At 36.2% G+C, this 15,519-nt stretch overlaps 1 protein-coding gene across 1 annotated transcript in view; it reads left to right on the forward strand.

Moving 5' to 3' along the window:
• The window catches only part of LOC139142065 (sushi domain-containing protein 2-like), a 21,917-nt gene continuing 6,398 nt past the window's right edge, over positions 1-15,519 (forward strand). The window contains exons 1-10 of the mRNA XM_070711854.1: positions 1-241; positions 8,835-9,086; positions 9,887-10,190; positions 10,706-10,848; positions 11,266-11,410; positions 12,885-13,150; positions 13,840-13,983; positions 14,534-14,695; positions 14,834-14,976; positions 15,210-15,336. Of these exons, the coding sequence (XP_070567955.1) occupies positions 154-241; positions 8,835-9,086; positions 9,887-10,190; positions 10,706-10,848; positions 11,266-11,410; positions 12,885-13,150; positions 13,840-13,983; positions 14,534-14,695; positions 14,834-14,976; positions 15,210-15,336 (1,774 nt within the window). The 5' untranslated portion in view covers positions 1-153. The remainder of the gene's footprint in view (positions 242-8,834; positions 9,087-9,886; positions 10,191-10,705; positions 10,849-11,265; positions 11,411-12,884; positions 13,151-13,839; positions 13,984-14,533; positions 14,696-14,833; positions 14,977-15,209; positions 15,337-15,519) is intronic.

Raw genomic sequence — 15,519 nt, forward strand, 5'->3', positions numbered from 1 at the left:
ACAGCCTTGTACATCCATACGACCGCTGAGAGTTGCAAAGTAGAGTTCTACAAATCACAGTGTTGTTACAAACAGTGTCTAACGTTCTAGCTGTTCCGTATTTGCCAAGTGCTTGTCTGTTCTCACAGCCTAACTTTAGGTTTTGAGGAAGATATGGGAAACAGTTTCATGCTTTGTCCCAAGTATTTTGCTACAGTTCTTGCGGTTTGGTGTAGCGTCACCGTTGTCATACAATCGCAAGGTAAGTATTATCCCGATCACATCGATCACAGATCAAAGGTTAGCAGCATGTTTTAAAGCAGCCAAAGTCCGTTGACATGTACTGATAATTCGCATGGCATTCTACCATTGCGTGTTGACCTACAACTTGAGGTGTCATACATTGAGACCTCAAAGGTGTTGGTTATCATCCAAGGTTTGGATAAGCGTACATCAATTTATTGAAAGCCGTTGGGGACCCCTCGTCGAAAACTCTTGCGCCATTGAAAATGCATAGGTAGAAAACAAAAAGGTTTTCCGTCGAAATATACCAAAAAATACCACCCGGCTACAACATAACTTTTAGCGACCCCGTCAACTTCAAATGCGACAACAACAACTCAAGCCACATTATGTTGCGACCACAAAATATCAGTCAGCGTCAACATTGCTAACACTATGCAACTTGACCTTGGATGAAAACTGGCTGCAGGGGTAACAATCTATGAGGCACTTAGTGAGGTGTCGAATGATAACGTTGGCGGCGAATGCCTACATAAACTGCGATTACGGAAAAAAAAGCTCGTGCGGACGCGAAATCTCTTGCCGCTCATAACATACGGACGCAGAAACTCTATGATAACGATTCCTCACTGAACTGCCATCATGAAATCATATCATCTCTTGCAGCCGCAAAATCTCTACTCGCTCATTACCAAACGTGGACGCTGTTAATGTAAAGCCGGTACGCAAACTTTATATACTCGCATTGTGGTGCGACAAAACTTACAGCGTATAGATGTCGCGGGAAAAAACTACAACTTGAAGCTACGAGAAACTCTACTCTAGTTGCACACATTCTGTTGCAAACCGTAGGATGCGGAAAAATACCACATATGCAATGAGCATGTTTGGTGCGACACAACTGTATGCTTGTCAGATTGTTATGGTGCGGAAAAAAAACAATATGCAATGACGGAATACCGGCGGTGCGACAAACTACGTTCTGGTGCGTTCAAAACAGTATGCCGATCTGACGTTTGTGCGGAAAAAAGTAATATGCAAATGAGGAGTCAGTTCTGGTGCGGAAAAAAACCCATATGCAAATAAGGAGTATTTCGGCGCGACGACAAATTAACTTAGTACGTTCTTCTTTTATAAATAGTAGTTTAAGACCGGACCGGGCCTTTCCTCTGTCAGTATTTAGGGTCTATGGTCCCAGTCGCTTGGAAGTTGGAGTTGATGTATATTTTTTTTTGGAGACACTGGGCAAAATGCTTGATATACAACAATATATACACATATACTGATTCTGTACATGTGTCAAATACATTCAGTATACAGTACGTATGCTAATAAAATGCAAAACTACAGTGTACACTTAGTGTGCAAACATCTGCATTACGTATACTCATGATCTGCATAGAAATACGCTACGCATATCAACGTATTGGAATGTTCCATATACAAAGATATACGCTGCATATGCAATTAGTATTCTGTTCCATATACATCAATATACGTAAATATGCTAAGCGCATATCAAGCATTTTGTCTAGTGAGAAGATGACTGCCCCCGTCGCTTGGCTTTTCTTGGCAGCAGTTACCTTTTCCCCTTCAATTTATTATTGTTTTTGATATTTATATGACCACAGATTTGGAGCAATCCCAGTAAAACGGGTATCAATATTACTCTGAACTAATTTTATGAAGCTTCTGCTGTATAAGCATCAAACAGCAAGAGCAGGGTGACATGACATATATTTTTCAGAAGCACATCCACTGCACGACCGGCACACAGTCCGTGTAGCCGACAATGAGATGCTAATGATATGCGTAGTGTACAAGTTTAAGGTCTCCTCGACTAACTTTCAGCTGGTTGCTCACTTTCTACAATTTTTATAGTATTTTATACAAAATCGCAGACTTATTCTACCTGCAACTAAAAACTGACAATGATTTTGTAGCCCATTCTTTACTATTTTTCATAGTATTTGATAGCCGGTATCAGACAGTTGTGGATGATTAAAATCAGTAAACACTGTCTCACAATTATGTAATATAGGGATCACTTGAACGCACACCAACTATGACAAATATACCTATGAAAAACACAGATTATTACTGAGTGATTACACGAACTGTTTTGGGTTACATGAAACTTAAGATGCTGTGAACGATTCCCAAGGTAAACAAAATCCAGAGCACGGCATAAATTTCAAGAAAAACCCCAATTCAATTATTTGAGCTATTCTCAGTAATTTATATTTGACCCCGTGAACTTTGGATGTCATGCGAATTGGAGAAGGGATCATAATATTCGCGGCCCGGTGTTCAAAGGTCAAACTACGGAGGCGCAACCTTTCTGAATGTATTACGCAATATATTGATCTTAAGGTTGTATGCGCTTCGAAAGTGATAGACTGAAACTTTCGCTCAAACTTCCACAATGAATCTTTCAACCATACTCTTTCAAAATCAAGAATACACATCGAAGGCTCCCATGCTAATTTTGGTAACAGAGAAACAAATTACCCAAAATTTACCGATTTTCGAAATTCAAAATGGCCGCCATCCCTGTGTTAACTCTATGAAGTATAAATATGTTTTCGATTTTCGAAAATCTAAGCCTGTGAAAAGTTTTTCCTGCACCAAGAGCTGTAAAATGAGCCCCCACAAGTTGTAGATCAGAAAAGAATTGTGAGTCCCAATCGCTGTCCTCGAAGTGCATTTTACCTTAAGGCTATTGTCTGGGCTATTTTAAAACACTAACCGTGTAGTACCTTGTTTTCAGAGTTTGTCATCTTTTTGTTGCAGTAGATGGTAAAATGCAGTGCAGGGGGAAAACCGGATATTCAATTGCCATGGCGACAATTTCAGGGTTAAAAATATGAGGAAATTTGTGGCAAAGATATCTATTGAACGAAAAGTCATACAACAACCGAATTTTTTCTGTAGCATTCAGATGTATATGTATTACAATATAAACCTAAATCTATGACTGTATAAGATGTCAATATAAATTAAATCATAGTCATCTCGGTAAGATTGAAAAATTAATAAATTTCACAACTTTCCGTCAAGTTTCTACTATGACATGATTGGATGACCTTGTTTTTTGAAGTTTATTTTGTAAAGTATTTAATTTCACATATGTTGGCTGATTTTCATTGCATTCCAACCATTCTTTCAAGAGTTATTACTGCCACAAGAAACGAATGCAGTACAAAACACAATTGTTAGGAGTATTGGATTGAAATGTTTACAACATAAAAGTGATACTCATACTTCATGCAAAGTTTACGACCTCAAAATAGGGTATTGGACAAGTTTAAATTGTCAGTTAGAATTCTATTTACAAAAGCCTGGTTGTAATTGCTTTCTAAGTGAAAAATGAACTGTTAATTATCAAAAAACATTGATTTTATAATCAGCATGATAATGAAATTCATGTGAGATTCTTTACTTGTTATGTATATGGACACCATAACGTCTAATATGGTTTGTTTTCTGGTTTAATTGCTATACCTGAATGAAAATCTTCATATGCCTTACAGTAATATCCACACAAAATATAAAACAGAATCATTTGTTGCAAATTTCTCCCGATTACTCATTGATCTGGCTTTTTTAGACTGCAATTAGTCTCAACAACTCACAATTTCCACAACGCCATATTTTTACCTCTGAAAAAGCTGCTTCAATAAGCAAGCAAATGGTCACTACTTCATACATGATGCCATAACTCAACAAAGTTTTTAGGCAACCAAAAATAGCAATTTACCTGTTTTGAATATACAATTAGACTAAATAAAATTTGACCAGGGGTCAGTGGGAAAAAAACGCGATTTTTCTCGATTTTAGTTAATATTTTTTGAAGAATGATATAGCTTATTTGAAAGTATACATGTCGAGGGTGACAATGAAGGAAAAAAATAAAATTAGATTTTTTGAGCATTTTGACCGACATTAGCCCAGACGATGGCCTTAATAAATTTGAAATTGCTTGGTTCGTCCACATTGAACTTTTTTGTTTTCTACCTATACATTTTCAATGGCGAAAGAGTTTTCGCCGAGGGGTCCCCAATGGCTTTCCATAGTTAGCAGTATGTTTTAAAGCAGCCAAAGTCCGTTAACATGTTCTACCATTGCGTGTTGACCATTACAAAATTTGTTGACTACAAATTGAGGTGTCATACATTGAGACCTCAAAGGTGTTGGTTATCATCCAAGGTTTGGATAAGCGTACAGCAATCAGTTATTATCGGCCTACAATTTAGGTCCTACCGTAGTTACCAATTATGATCCGTGAACCATATTTCGCACGTTATTGGTGCATATAGTGACACTTGTTTCAAAATGTAATCGGCTTTTTGAACCAATACTTTTCTCTGGCTATTTCAAAACGACAGGACGTCTCAAAAATGTGTCAGACACAACAAAATATGTTTGGCTATTGCAATTATCCCATGTACGTTTGACGAATTATGTATATGATATTCAGGGTTGAGTGTAGTATTGCTAAACGATATTACTTTCAAGAACTAGATACTTTTGAAAATGCTAAAAAGAAATTTAGATTTCATAACACCTCCCAGTATTGATCGAGTAGTTGGCCATGTCAACCTGACTTCATATGTGTTCGGGTGAATTACGATTTGTGTGTAAACTGCTTTCCGCCGACTTTATAGCCATGTTGAAAATATTCATAATGTTCTTTCGACCCAAGGGTAATATTAATCTTATCTAGACCACATATACATGATGGAATGCTTTTCCCATATTGTCAAGCCGTGTAACAACACATTCAAACAAACATCTTCATGAATAAAGGTACAATGTATCTTTGTTTTTTTCTGTCACATACTGATAGCAAATTTTGATGCATAAACAATCAACGCAAGTCTTTTTTCTCAAGAACAACATGGAAAATCCTAAGAAAAGGCTCAGGTTAAAGGGATAAAGCAGGCCATGTTTTCATGAGCTTTGTTTGATACGAGATACTATTTATATTGTTTGACATGTTGAAAGATACTGAATGAATGGGTGACCATGCATGCATTCGACCCACGTTTCAATATCTTTCAACCTGTCAAACAATATAAATAGTATCTCGTATCAAACAAAATTCACGAAAAAATGGCCGACTTTCGAAAACAGGGTGACCCTACTTTGTGAAACAAAGGTTAACAAAAGGTGGAATATAAATTGAATAATTCAGTACATGTATATATATATATTATATATATATATATATATATATATATATATATATATATATATATATATATATATATACTTGTTTAGTTCAAGATCAGCTGGAGTAGAGTGCTCAATACTAGAGTAGAGCTAATATATATATATATATATATATATATATAATATATATATATATATATATATATATATATTATATTATTCTATAAAAAGCTCAGCAGATGACTTATATGAAGATAGATTCAACAAAAATGCACGCAAGTCAGGAATACTGAGATTTTGCTGTACCCTTCAAAATCTGACTGTTACAATTACAGAATTCTGATTTTGTTTTCTGTTAAAAGTCTATTTTATATTTCTGACATGACCCATTACCAAATGAAATAGATTTCATACAAAAAATGCTGATTTTATATGTCAACGTTAAAAAATGTTAGAATTTGATTTTAGCTATGACTACAATTTTCAATGTAAACTTTGGGGTATGGAGTAAGTTTTGGTCATATATCATGAATATTATACAAGATATTGCGTGTAACAATATGTCATTTTAAAGATTAGTATATTATCTTTATGATACCTAACAAGTTAGGTTATATTCAAAATTAAGCTCAGCAGATGACCTATATGAAGACAAGTTTAACAAAAATGCACGCAAATCTGCAACACTGCGGTTTTGCAGTACCCTTCAAAATATGACTGTTACAGCTGTAGAGTCCCAATATTTTTTCTGTTAAAAGTCTATTTCATATTTCTGACATGTCCCTGTACCAAATAAAACAGACTTAATCGCAAAAACGGCCAGATTTTATATGTCTAGGTTAAAAAAGTTTAGAATTTGATTTTAGCTATGACTGCAATTTTCAATGTAAACTTTGGGGTATGGGGTAAGTTTTGGTCATATATCATGAATACTATACAGGATATTGCGTGTAACAATATGTCATGTTAAAGATTAGTATATTATCTTTATAATGATACCTAACAAGTGAGGTTATATTCAAAATTAAGCTCAGCAGATGACCTATAAGAAGACAAATTTAACAAAAATGCATGCAAATCTGCAACACTGTGATTTTGCGGTACCCTTCAAAATATGACTGTTACAGCTGTAGAGTCCCAATATTTTTTCTGTTAAAAGTCTATTTCATATTTCTGACATGTCCCTGTATCAAATAAAACAGATTTCATTCAAAGCATTGCATTTTTTATTATGCCAAGCTAAAAAAATTGGTAGAATTTGAGATTTACTGTAATTTACAATGTTAAATTTTGGGGTATGGGGTAAGTTTTGGTCATATATCACATAAACTGTAGAAGATATTGCATAGTAAAATATGTCATCTTAAAGAAGAATAAATTTCCTTTCTATTGATACAAAACAAGTGAGGTTATGTTAAAAAATAAGCTCAGCACATGACTTACAAGAAGACAGATTTGACGAAAATGCATTTGGGTTGGAAAATGGGTACCCTTCAAAACATGACCATAACAGCTATTGCATCCCTATATTTTTTCTGTTAAAATTCCATTTCGTATTCTAGGGATCCAAAGGCTTCTGAAAAATACAGGTTTGTTATCCTGTGGGGAGGGGGTGCACGTAGACCCCCTCTAGCCCACGGACTATTGTGTCAAATGCCCCGAGGAAAGTCCAAGACCAAGAATAGCTGTCTTTTTACTCAAATTTATCTTCATCCATAATTGTGCATGGGTTTATTGCACCAAGATTTCAGTATTAAATTTTTGTCTTTATTCTCGTAACTGTGTAGACCGCGAAAGTTCGTTGCACAGCTGACGGACTGCAGCGGTCTCAGTGAACGATCGTTGTATGGTTGACGCCGTTGTATGGTTGACGAGTAGCCCTGCGTACAGGTCTGTGTGTTCCCGGCGTTATACGGCCTCCACCACAGCCGTATAACGCCGGGAACACACAGACATGTACACAGGGCTAGGCTACGAGCAGCCCAGATCAGTGGTGATCTCACCTGATAGCAATACCACGATCATTGTTGTGGCTAGCTTACTAGATCAAAATAAACCGGAAAGTTCAAATGCACTTGAATAGCACAAGCGCCAGCACTATGCGTGTATTAGCTTTCGTCTTGCCAGGGTCTAGCCGCGTACGATACCGGGCAGAGTTCAATCACGCTTTCTGAGCACAAGCATCACTAGGTATTACACTTAATCCAAGACGAGTCTGTATGTAAAAGTTTCCCACCGAGTCTGTGTATAAAACTTCCCAGCTAGCTGTATGTAAAATTTTTCCACCGAGTCTGTGTATAAAACTTCCCAGCGTGCTGTGTCTTCAGAACGAGTTTGTATGTAAAATCTTCGAGCTGTATCAAAGTCCAATGTATGTATGTATGTATGTATGTATGTATGTATGTATGTATGTATGTATGTATGTATGTATGTATGTATGTATGTATGTATGTATGTATGTATGTATGTATGTATTCTACATGTATGAATGAATACGCTATATGCGTGCGCGTATTTTTTACTATATGTATGTATATGTATGCATACGCAAACATATGTGTGGGGCATTGTATCTGTATGTGTGTGTATACCGCACGCGCGCGCACACACACACACACACACACACACACACACACACACACACACACACACACACACACATATATATATATATATATATATATATATATATATATATATATAAGCTTTTCTATCTCTAAAAAAAGCTTGATTGTATAAATTATTTTTTTACATTTGGCGCCTCGTATATGAATGAATGTAATTTTTTTTACATTTGGCGCCTCGTATAACTGTGCCATACATTTCGTATACTACAGCAACCCATACTACAGAATTTTTTAACTTGAATTCACGTTTACCCCGTGGCTTGGGCTTGAATTTGTCTTATCAGTGCCAGAAATTCAACTAGCTGGAAAACGTCAATGTGGAAAGTTTGTGTACAACAAGGACAATTTTACAAAATCTTAGGCAATGATGTGAATTTATTAACTTTTTTAGTTTTCCACACAAGCGGAGATGTAGAAGTGGGATATGACTAAAATGCTGAGAGCTAAACTGTTTTAAAATTAGAATTAATCATGTTCTCAGTTACACAGAGTTCATGAAGATAATTCCGTCTTTCATTGATAATGGCGAAAACACGCATGTGTAAAATTATCACATTTTATATTACAAACAATTTTGATTCTTTGAGATAAATTTTAACATATTGCGATGTAATCCTCGCCTCTTGCGATATTGTTTCGTTCTGGAAGAGCGCGTTCAAGTTGTTGCTCTTAATACTATTTTCACTCCAAATTTGAAACTGCAGAAGAAAGGTGATAGATTATTGCTTGTGAAGGTAGTTTGATCGACATACAATTGTCGAACATCAATTCTTCTCTGTCACTGACAACACCCCTGTTTGTCCATTGTAGGTTTGAGTGCATACCCAACAATTGGAACGATGTTTGGTGGCGAGATCATAGCAATCAGTGGCCTTACCTTTAACACTGATGACGACATAGTTTGTAAATTTGGTGAATATCCAAGGGTGAATGGTACCTACATTAGTCAGAACGAGATACAGTGTGTGACACCCCCATTCTTTGGAATTGGTGTTACCAGGATCGTCGTTTCTCTTGACGGTGGTGCGACTTTTGAAGACAGACAAGGAGAAATCTATATTCGTGAGGAATGTTTTTTTATAGCCAAAGACTCAAATTTGATAAAACTGCGTTTTTGTAAGCTTATGTTTAATGAATCGGAGATGATGTTGGCTTGAGAATTCCCAGTTGCCTTCTACTTGAAGAAAATAATACAATTGATTTAAACCAGAGTAACATACAGATGGAATCACGCCACCGTAGTTGAATTTGTCTTTTCGAAATTTATCGTCAAAATGTCAAAAAAATAACAGTAGATGCTATTTCATTACAAACATTACAACCAGCTGTGTACTTTGCTGAAGAGTGGAAATATACCATCGGCGCCGTGATTACAACAAATGCAGTTTGTTTTTCATTGTGTGAAGTATATTTAATGCAAATCAATTTCGAAAGTAACTTCTCCCTGCCGAACACGATTGGAACTAATTTGGGATAATTGGATGGTGAAGTAATGCCGATTTAATCTACAAATGTAACCTCATCTGCTTTGCTTTATACATTACACACTTGTTTTTATGAGTAATAATTTGCAATATTGCAACATTCAGCTATACGGCAGCTCACGCTTTTTGAGAAATTTGAAAAATATGAAAATCCAAATATCCCAAATTAGTTCCAATAGTGTTCTGGTAAATTAAGCAGACGGCATCTGAAATGTCACTTAATACGGGAATATTGTATTTTTGTATCACCGGTCCTTATGTTTTTTCTTTCACTTTTGATTGGAATAAATGATTACTTAATGGTCTATTTAACAGTTTTCAAACTTGAAAGCAGGTTCTTTTATAATCTCAATATTGTATTTTCTGTACTGTCACTAGAAACTTATGATCGCTTAGACGAGTTTCACCTTCGTCGTGTGAATACCGATTCTGATGACTGGAATTATGCTGGCAGACCATTGATGATTGAATGGGATCACCAAGAAATAGAAGACCCAACAGTAACAGTAGAGGTTGTAGCTTATCGCGAAGACGGTGTAGAAGGGCCTCGATGGGAATACGTATATACTATAATATCAAGCACACCGAATGATGGCGTCCTAACGTTCACACCTGCTCCACAGACGGCTGTCACAGCTGGAACAGACTATGGTACCATTCGCTTATTTGGGGAAAATAAACCGTGAGTAGTTCTTATGTGATGACCAGATCTATCATAGTTTTAATTTATTTGACACGTGACAAATAATTTGTTTTCTAACGTTCAGATCATCTTAAAAAGGAAACTTTCGTATGCCGGTGCAATTTTTTCTTTTCTTTCTTACATTAGCTTTACCTGATTGGCGGAGTAATAAGAAGAAAATCTAGCAATGCTAGTAAAATTTTGTCGTCGAAGTATGTAGGTAGACACTGATAAAACGTTGTTCAATGTTAAATTGTAGTCGCGATACAATCATAAAAGTAGCACATAGGTATGAAACCTCAAGCCAAGAATTCTGTACAGGGTCTATTGACTGAGAGTAAATGCTACAGCAGATATCTAACTGTTCTCCTTTAACAATTATTTTCGTAATGTGCAGTGGAGTCCACTCATAGAATTTCTATGCAATAATTTAAAGCATCAGGTTGGCAAACACAATCTGTTTTAGCAACAACAGACGGTGTCCAAAATAATGTTTTTCTCTCTCTCTGTTTTAGTACTGGCCGGATGTTGTGGGCCAAACCCCATGCATTGGGTTATGTTTTAGAACCGGCGTACCAAAGTGATCCATATGGATGGTCCATTCAGAAATGCGAAGAATTTTATCAGTTTGATCTGACTGAGCCAGACTTCATCGAAGGTTGTATCATTAACACTCCATTATGACATGATTTTCATCGTCTTTTTTCAAATTTATGTATGAGCAGACATCCTACTAGCTCAGAGCGCAACAATACGATTGGTTTTTATGTCGTTAGAGGTTAAAAAATAGATATCGTCACCTCGAATTATGAATATACAATGTAACTTCCGTAGTTTTACGAGTTCTTGCTGAAAATTCTAACAATCATTAAAACATTGCAGGATCCTTAAATAGAACCACAGAGAAACTTTGAAAGGAACGAGAGATATCATTGTGTGATGATTCGAACCGAAAATATCGACAATTGTGGACAAGTTTTGTCTCTTAAATATTTCTATGTAAAAGACGTTTTGGATAATTAAGCAAAAAATCATAACTCTTCAAGAACTTCTAACAAGAAATATTATTTTTCAGGTCTGTTGCCTTGTCCATGTACCTTGCAACAGGCTTTGGTAGATACCGGCAGATGGCAACCAGACGACGGATGCAGTATGTTCAAAGGAAGCAGATGTACATATCATGTGGGGGCGCTGCACTGCGTACGATCTGTCATACCAACGTAAGACGACAACTTCACATATTCCAGTAATGATTGGTAAAGTTAAGCTGGAAAATAGTAATTAAAATATTGAGACAAGGGAATTCTACTGTAAGGTACATGTCTTAGTTAACAAACTAAACTCTGCCAAGAATGAATATGATATATGAAATATTTATAATAAATAATAAATTACCCACAATTCTCTTAGATTTGTATCCTTGAAGGTTACTTTTCTAAAAACTTTTTCAGTTCTGCATGTAAGCACTAGTGTGCAGCATCAGAATAATTTTTAAATAATATCTAGTTAAAGTACGTTTAGATATTTCAGTGAAAGTTTCAAAATAACCACTAAACAAGCATAAAAGTAACATATTTTAGGTACTACAAATGCCTTGGTTTTTGGGCAGCAAGTTAAGACGAACTGAAGGGGTCATTCTCTGAGAAAACTTAGCATGCAAATTTCTTTTGTCACTTCCATTGGAAAAATTCAATATCCTTTTGTTTCATAAAACAGGTGCAACTAGTCTCCCTACTTTCCATCACATTATTCTGTATGGCTGAGGACACAATCTGTGGAAAATTTCACGAACATGCTATCTCCTCTCTCAATTATGCATAATTTTTCCAAATTAATACAATACAAGATCTTTATTGAAAATAAGGTTGCAGTATGAAATCTGTCGCTCCGAGAATTTTGACGCGTCGGAGAAATAACATGTGTGTCGTAAAATGAAACACATTATACAGGTCGAATGAAAATTAATGACAATTTAAAGTTTTATTTTTCTACATCTGTTGTTGTTTCAAAGTTTGAATTATGTCAGTTGTTCTTCAAATATCAGACGATGTCGTAAACTTTAATGGCTAAATGGAAAATTCATATCGATTCACTAAATTTATGAAAAATAAATCAATATGACGATTTTTTCTCTTTCATATGAGAAAGGCGAAGTTAATTGAAACGGTCACAAATGCCGTATATTGGCCATATTTAACAATGCACTCTCTCACAGCCACTGGTTCAAAACCAGAGGCCACATTGTCCGTCAAGATAGGGCTCGGAAAACACATTTTTAAGTGACTTTGGAAATAATTATAGGAGGAATATATCAGGATTTATGCAGAGTATAGTTGAGCCATTATGGATGTCAACGTAGGGTCGAAAGTTGTCGTAAATCAATTACAATTATGTCCACCCTATTTCCATGACGATATTGATCTGTTTAATCTGCGATATTACAGTGATCTTCATTTCAATTTAATGGGAGTATAAATCATCAAGGGTCATGCGAATTCCTATGTTGTGTCGAAACCTCCGACCGTTGTAATTGCAAGTGAAAATGGAAAACAAATACATTATGCCGTCCAGCTAGGATATTAACTAAACTTTGTAAGTAGTTTCCAATCAGCAAAGATGAAATGAGTGATTATTTAACTTAATCAAAGTATAATTAATAAAATCAACGAGGTGCTCTGATTTCTCGTTATACAGAAACTTAGGCGGCGGGAACCAGTGTTGCTATGACGACGATGGTAATTTGATGTTTGCCTTGGATACAGATCAGGGAAGTACACCTGATAGGTATCACACATGGGGTTCAGCTCCTTACAACCAAATAGGACGCGTACCGTCTACGTCACACTGGTTAGTTGACGTCATTACTTTCTACTACTGCTGTCTGTGGGGAGACCATTGCTGGAAATATATGACTGTCAGGGCTACAAAAGATTGTATTGAATACGAACCACCTAGGCCAGGTAACGATATGAACTATGTATATCCTGTCAAAATTGATTTATTCATTGATGGATGGATGGATGGATGGACAAATGGATTATGGCAATGCTGTATGTATGTATGTATGTATGTATGTATGTATGTATGTATGTATGTATGTATGTATGTATGTATGTATGTAGGTAGGTAGGTAGGTAGGTAGGTAGGTAGGTAGGTAGGTAGGTAGGTAGGTAGGTAGGTAGGTAGGTAGGTAGGTAGGTAGGTACGAATGTATGTGTACAAATATGTGTGTATGTGTGTATTGTATTTGCTTTATTATTTTACAGTCAAATGTTTCACCTGTACACAAAGTAATGACCAAATCGATGCTATAGCCCAAATATACATTTTTCATGAAACTCATATTTGATGAAGATTCTGGGTTATATATATATTTTTGTATTCCCATTCGCGACTCGATACCTATGATAAACGGCTGAACAGCTTTAATGTCTATTTGCGAAAAAGAAATGCTACAATAATTCCTGGAACTATTAAATGACGTCAAAACACAACCACGATTCCAAGGCATTTGAATCCTAGAAAAAATTGCTGAACTCTTTAGTAAGCTTCATATCTTACAATACAATGAAGTGAGATAATTGCCCGAAGGTAGAAAGAGAAAGATAACGCACAATGCGATGTCTGGTTTCCTTGCGTGTCTTCACAGCTGCCGTCTTTGGAGATCCACACTTTACAACGCTGGATGGGTTGAAATACACATTCAATGACAAGGGAGAGTTCACATTGATCAAGACAATTGATGACAGAATTGAACTGCAAGGTCGATTTGAACAGATAACAGACGATCAAGGTGAGTAACGATGTGTATTAAAAGGCACATGTGCTGACTGGTACAATAGCCGAGACACAAATTACACAAATTGTCATTGCAAACTTCAAATAGTGATCTATTCCGTTGACACTTTGCTGGGGTTTACTCTTTGTGTGTATGTGATCGGGAAAGGAATATATCGAATTTATCCCAATGGATATCTTTCCAACGCGGATGGACGTCTTATGCCATGTCATAAAACTGAATAAAATTTCAACCCGTTCCTTTTGGTCGTCTCTCTGTTGGGGACATATTTGTTGTTTAAAGTGTTCTAGGTTTCACTGGACAGAGATTGTACTTCATGATGAGTGGGGAACGATCTTTACTCGCGTGTTAAAAATGTTTAGCACAATATTGCATAAACTATTTGTTGCAACGTTTTATAAACGCGTAAACGCACACGTTAGTTTCTGCTATGTGAATATATTTGTGCAGAAAAGTTGGTATGATAGGATATGACAATTGACGGGATCCCCCGAGAGAATGACGTCACGCAATTTGCATTCTGTATCTGCGTATCTGTGTGTAGGTAATGAGGTAGCGGCTACTGTGTTGACAGCGATTGCTGTACAAGATAAACTGAACAATGCTGATAAAGTCGAAGTTCGGCTAGCCGAGGAAACCACCCTGGAACTGTTAATCAACGGAGAAACTGTCGACTTTGGTGGACAAGAATGGTTAGACTTCAGTGGTGAGTTGTTATGGTCCACGGCAGTGCCATAGATTCGTAGTCTGTTTGTGTTTTCTGTCAGGACACGCACTGTTGAGTTTTTGTTACAAAAGTTGATGAATTTGTAAAAAATATCATTTAAATGATTTTCTTAAATAGGTATTGCAATACAAACTTCTGAACGTGAACCTGGTGACAACGTGACCAAATTGACCATCATGCTTGAACGTGGTTTTGGCATTGAACTGGACTCAATAAATGACATGATGTCTTTGCAGTTTCTGTTACCGCCCACTCTCAAGGTAATATCCCTTTTTTCGATCAGTCAGGGTCTAAAGTGGATTAAAATCATTCATTTATTCATAATTCAGCACGAGACGATGGAACGTCATACGCTTAAACAACAGAATTAAACAACAAACTGCATTTAGTATTTAAAACGATGTCGTAAGTCTAACCAGATTTTCCGATCATTTACAAATCTAGTGCACAAATTCAATTTTAATTGACATCCACTATATTTGTATTTGTAAAGAATATGATAACAGGACTGTTTGGTAATTGGAATGACGATCCTAGCGATGACCTCAGGACCCCAGACGGTACGGTCGTTCCCGCTGACTCAACTCCTGACGATATATTCTATAATTTTGGACGCGCATGTAAGTAAGACTTAGTGCATGGAACAAAGCTAACATTTCAATATTGTACATTCAACCTGAGCCAGAATACGTTAATTGTCGACACAGAAGAAGTAAATAATGATTGGCAGAGTGATACAGCAACGTTTCTTTCCAATTTTTCCATAATAGTGAAGTACTAGTCTGATACTTTGTAGTCCTTAA

Source organism: Ptychodera flava, chromosome 10 (genome assembly GCF_041260155.1).
Source record: "Ptychodera flava strain L36383 chromosome 10, AS_Pfla_20210202, whole genome shotgun sequence".
In the NCBI taxonomy this organism is placed as follows: domain Eukaryota; kingdom Metazoa; phylum Hemichordata; class Enteropneusta; family Ptychoderidae; genus Ptychodera; species Ptychodera flava.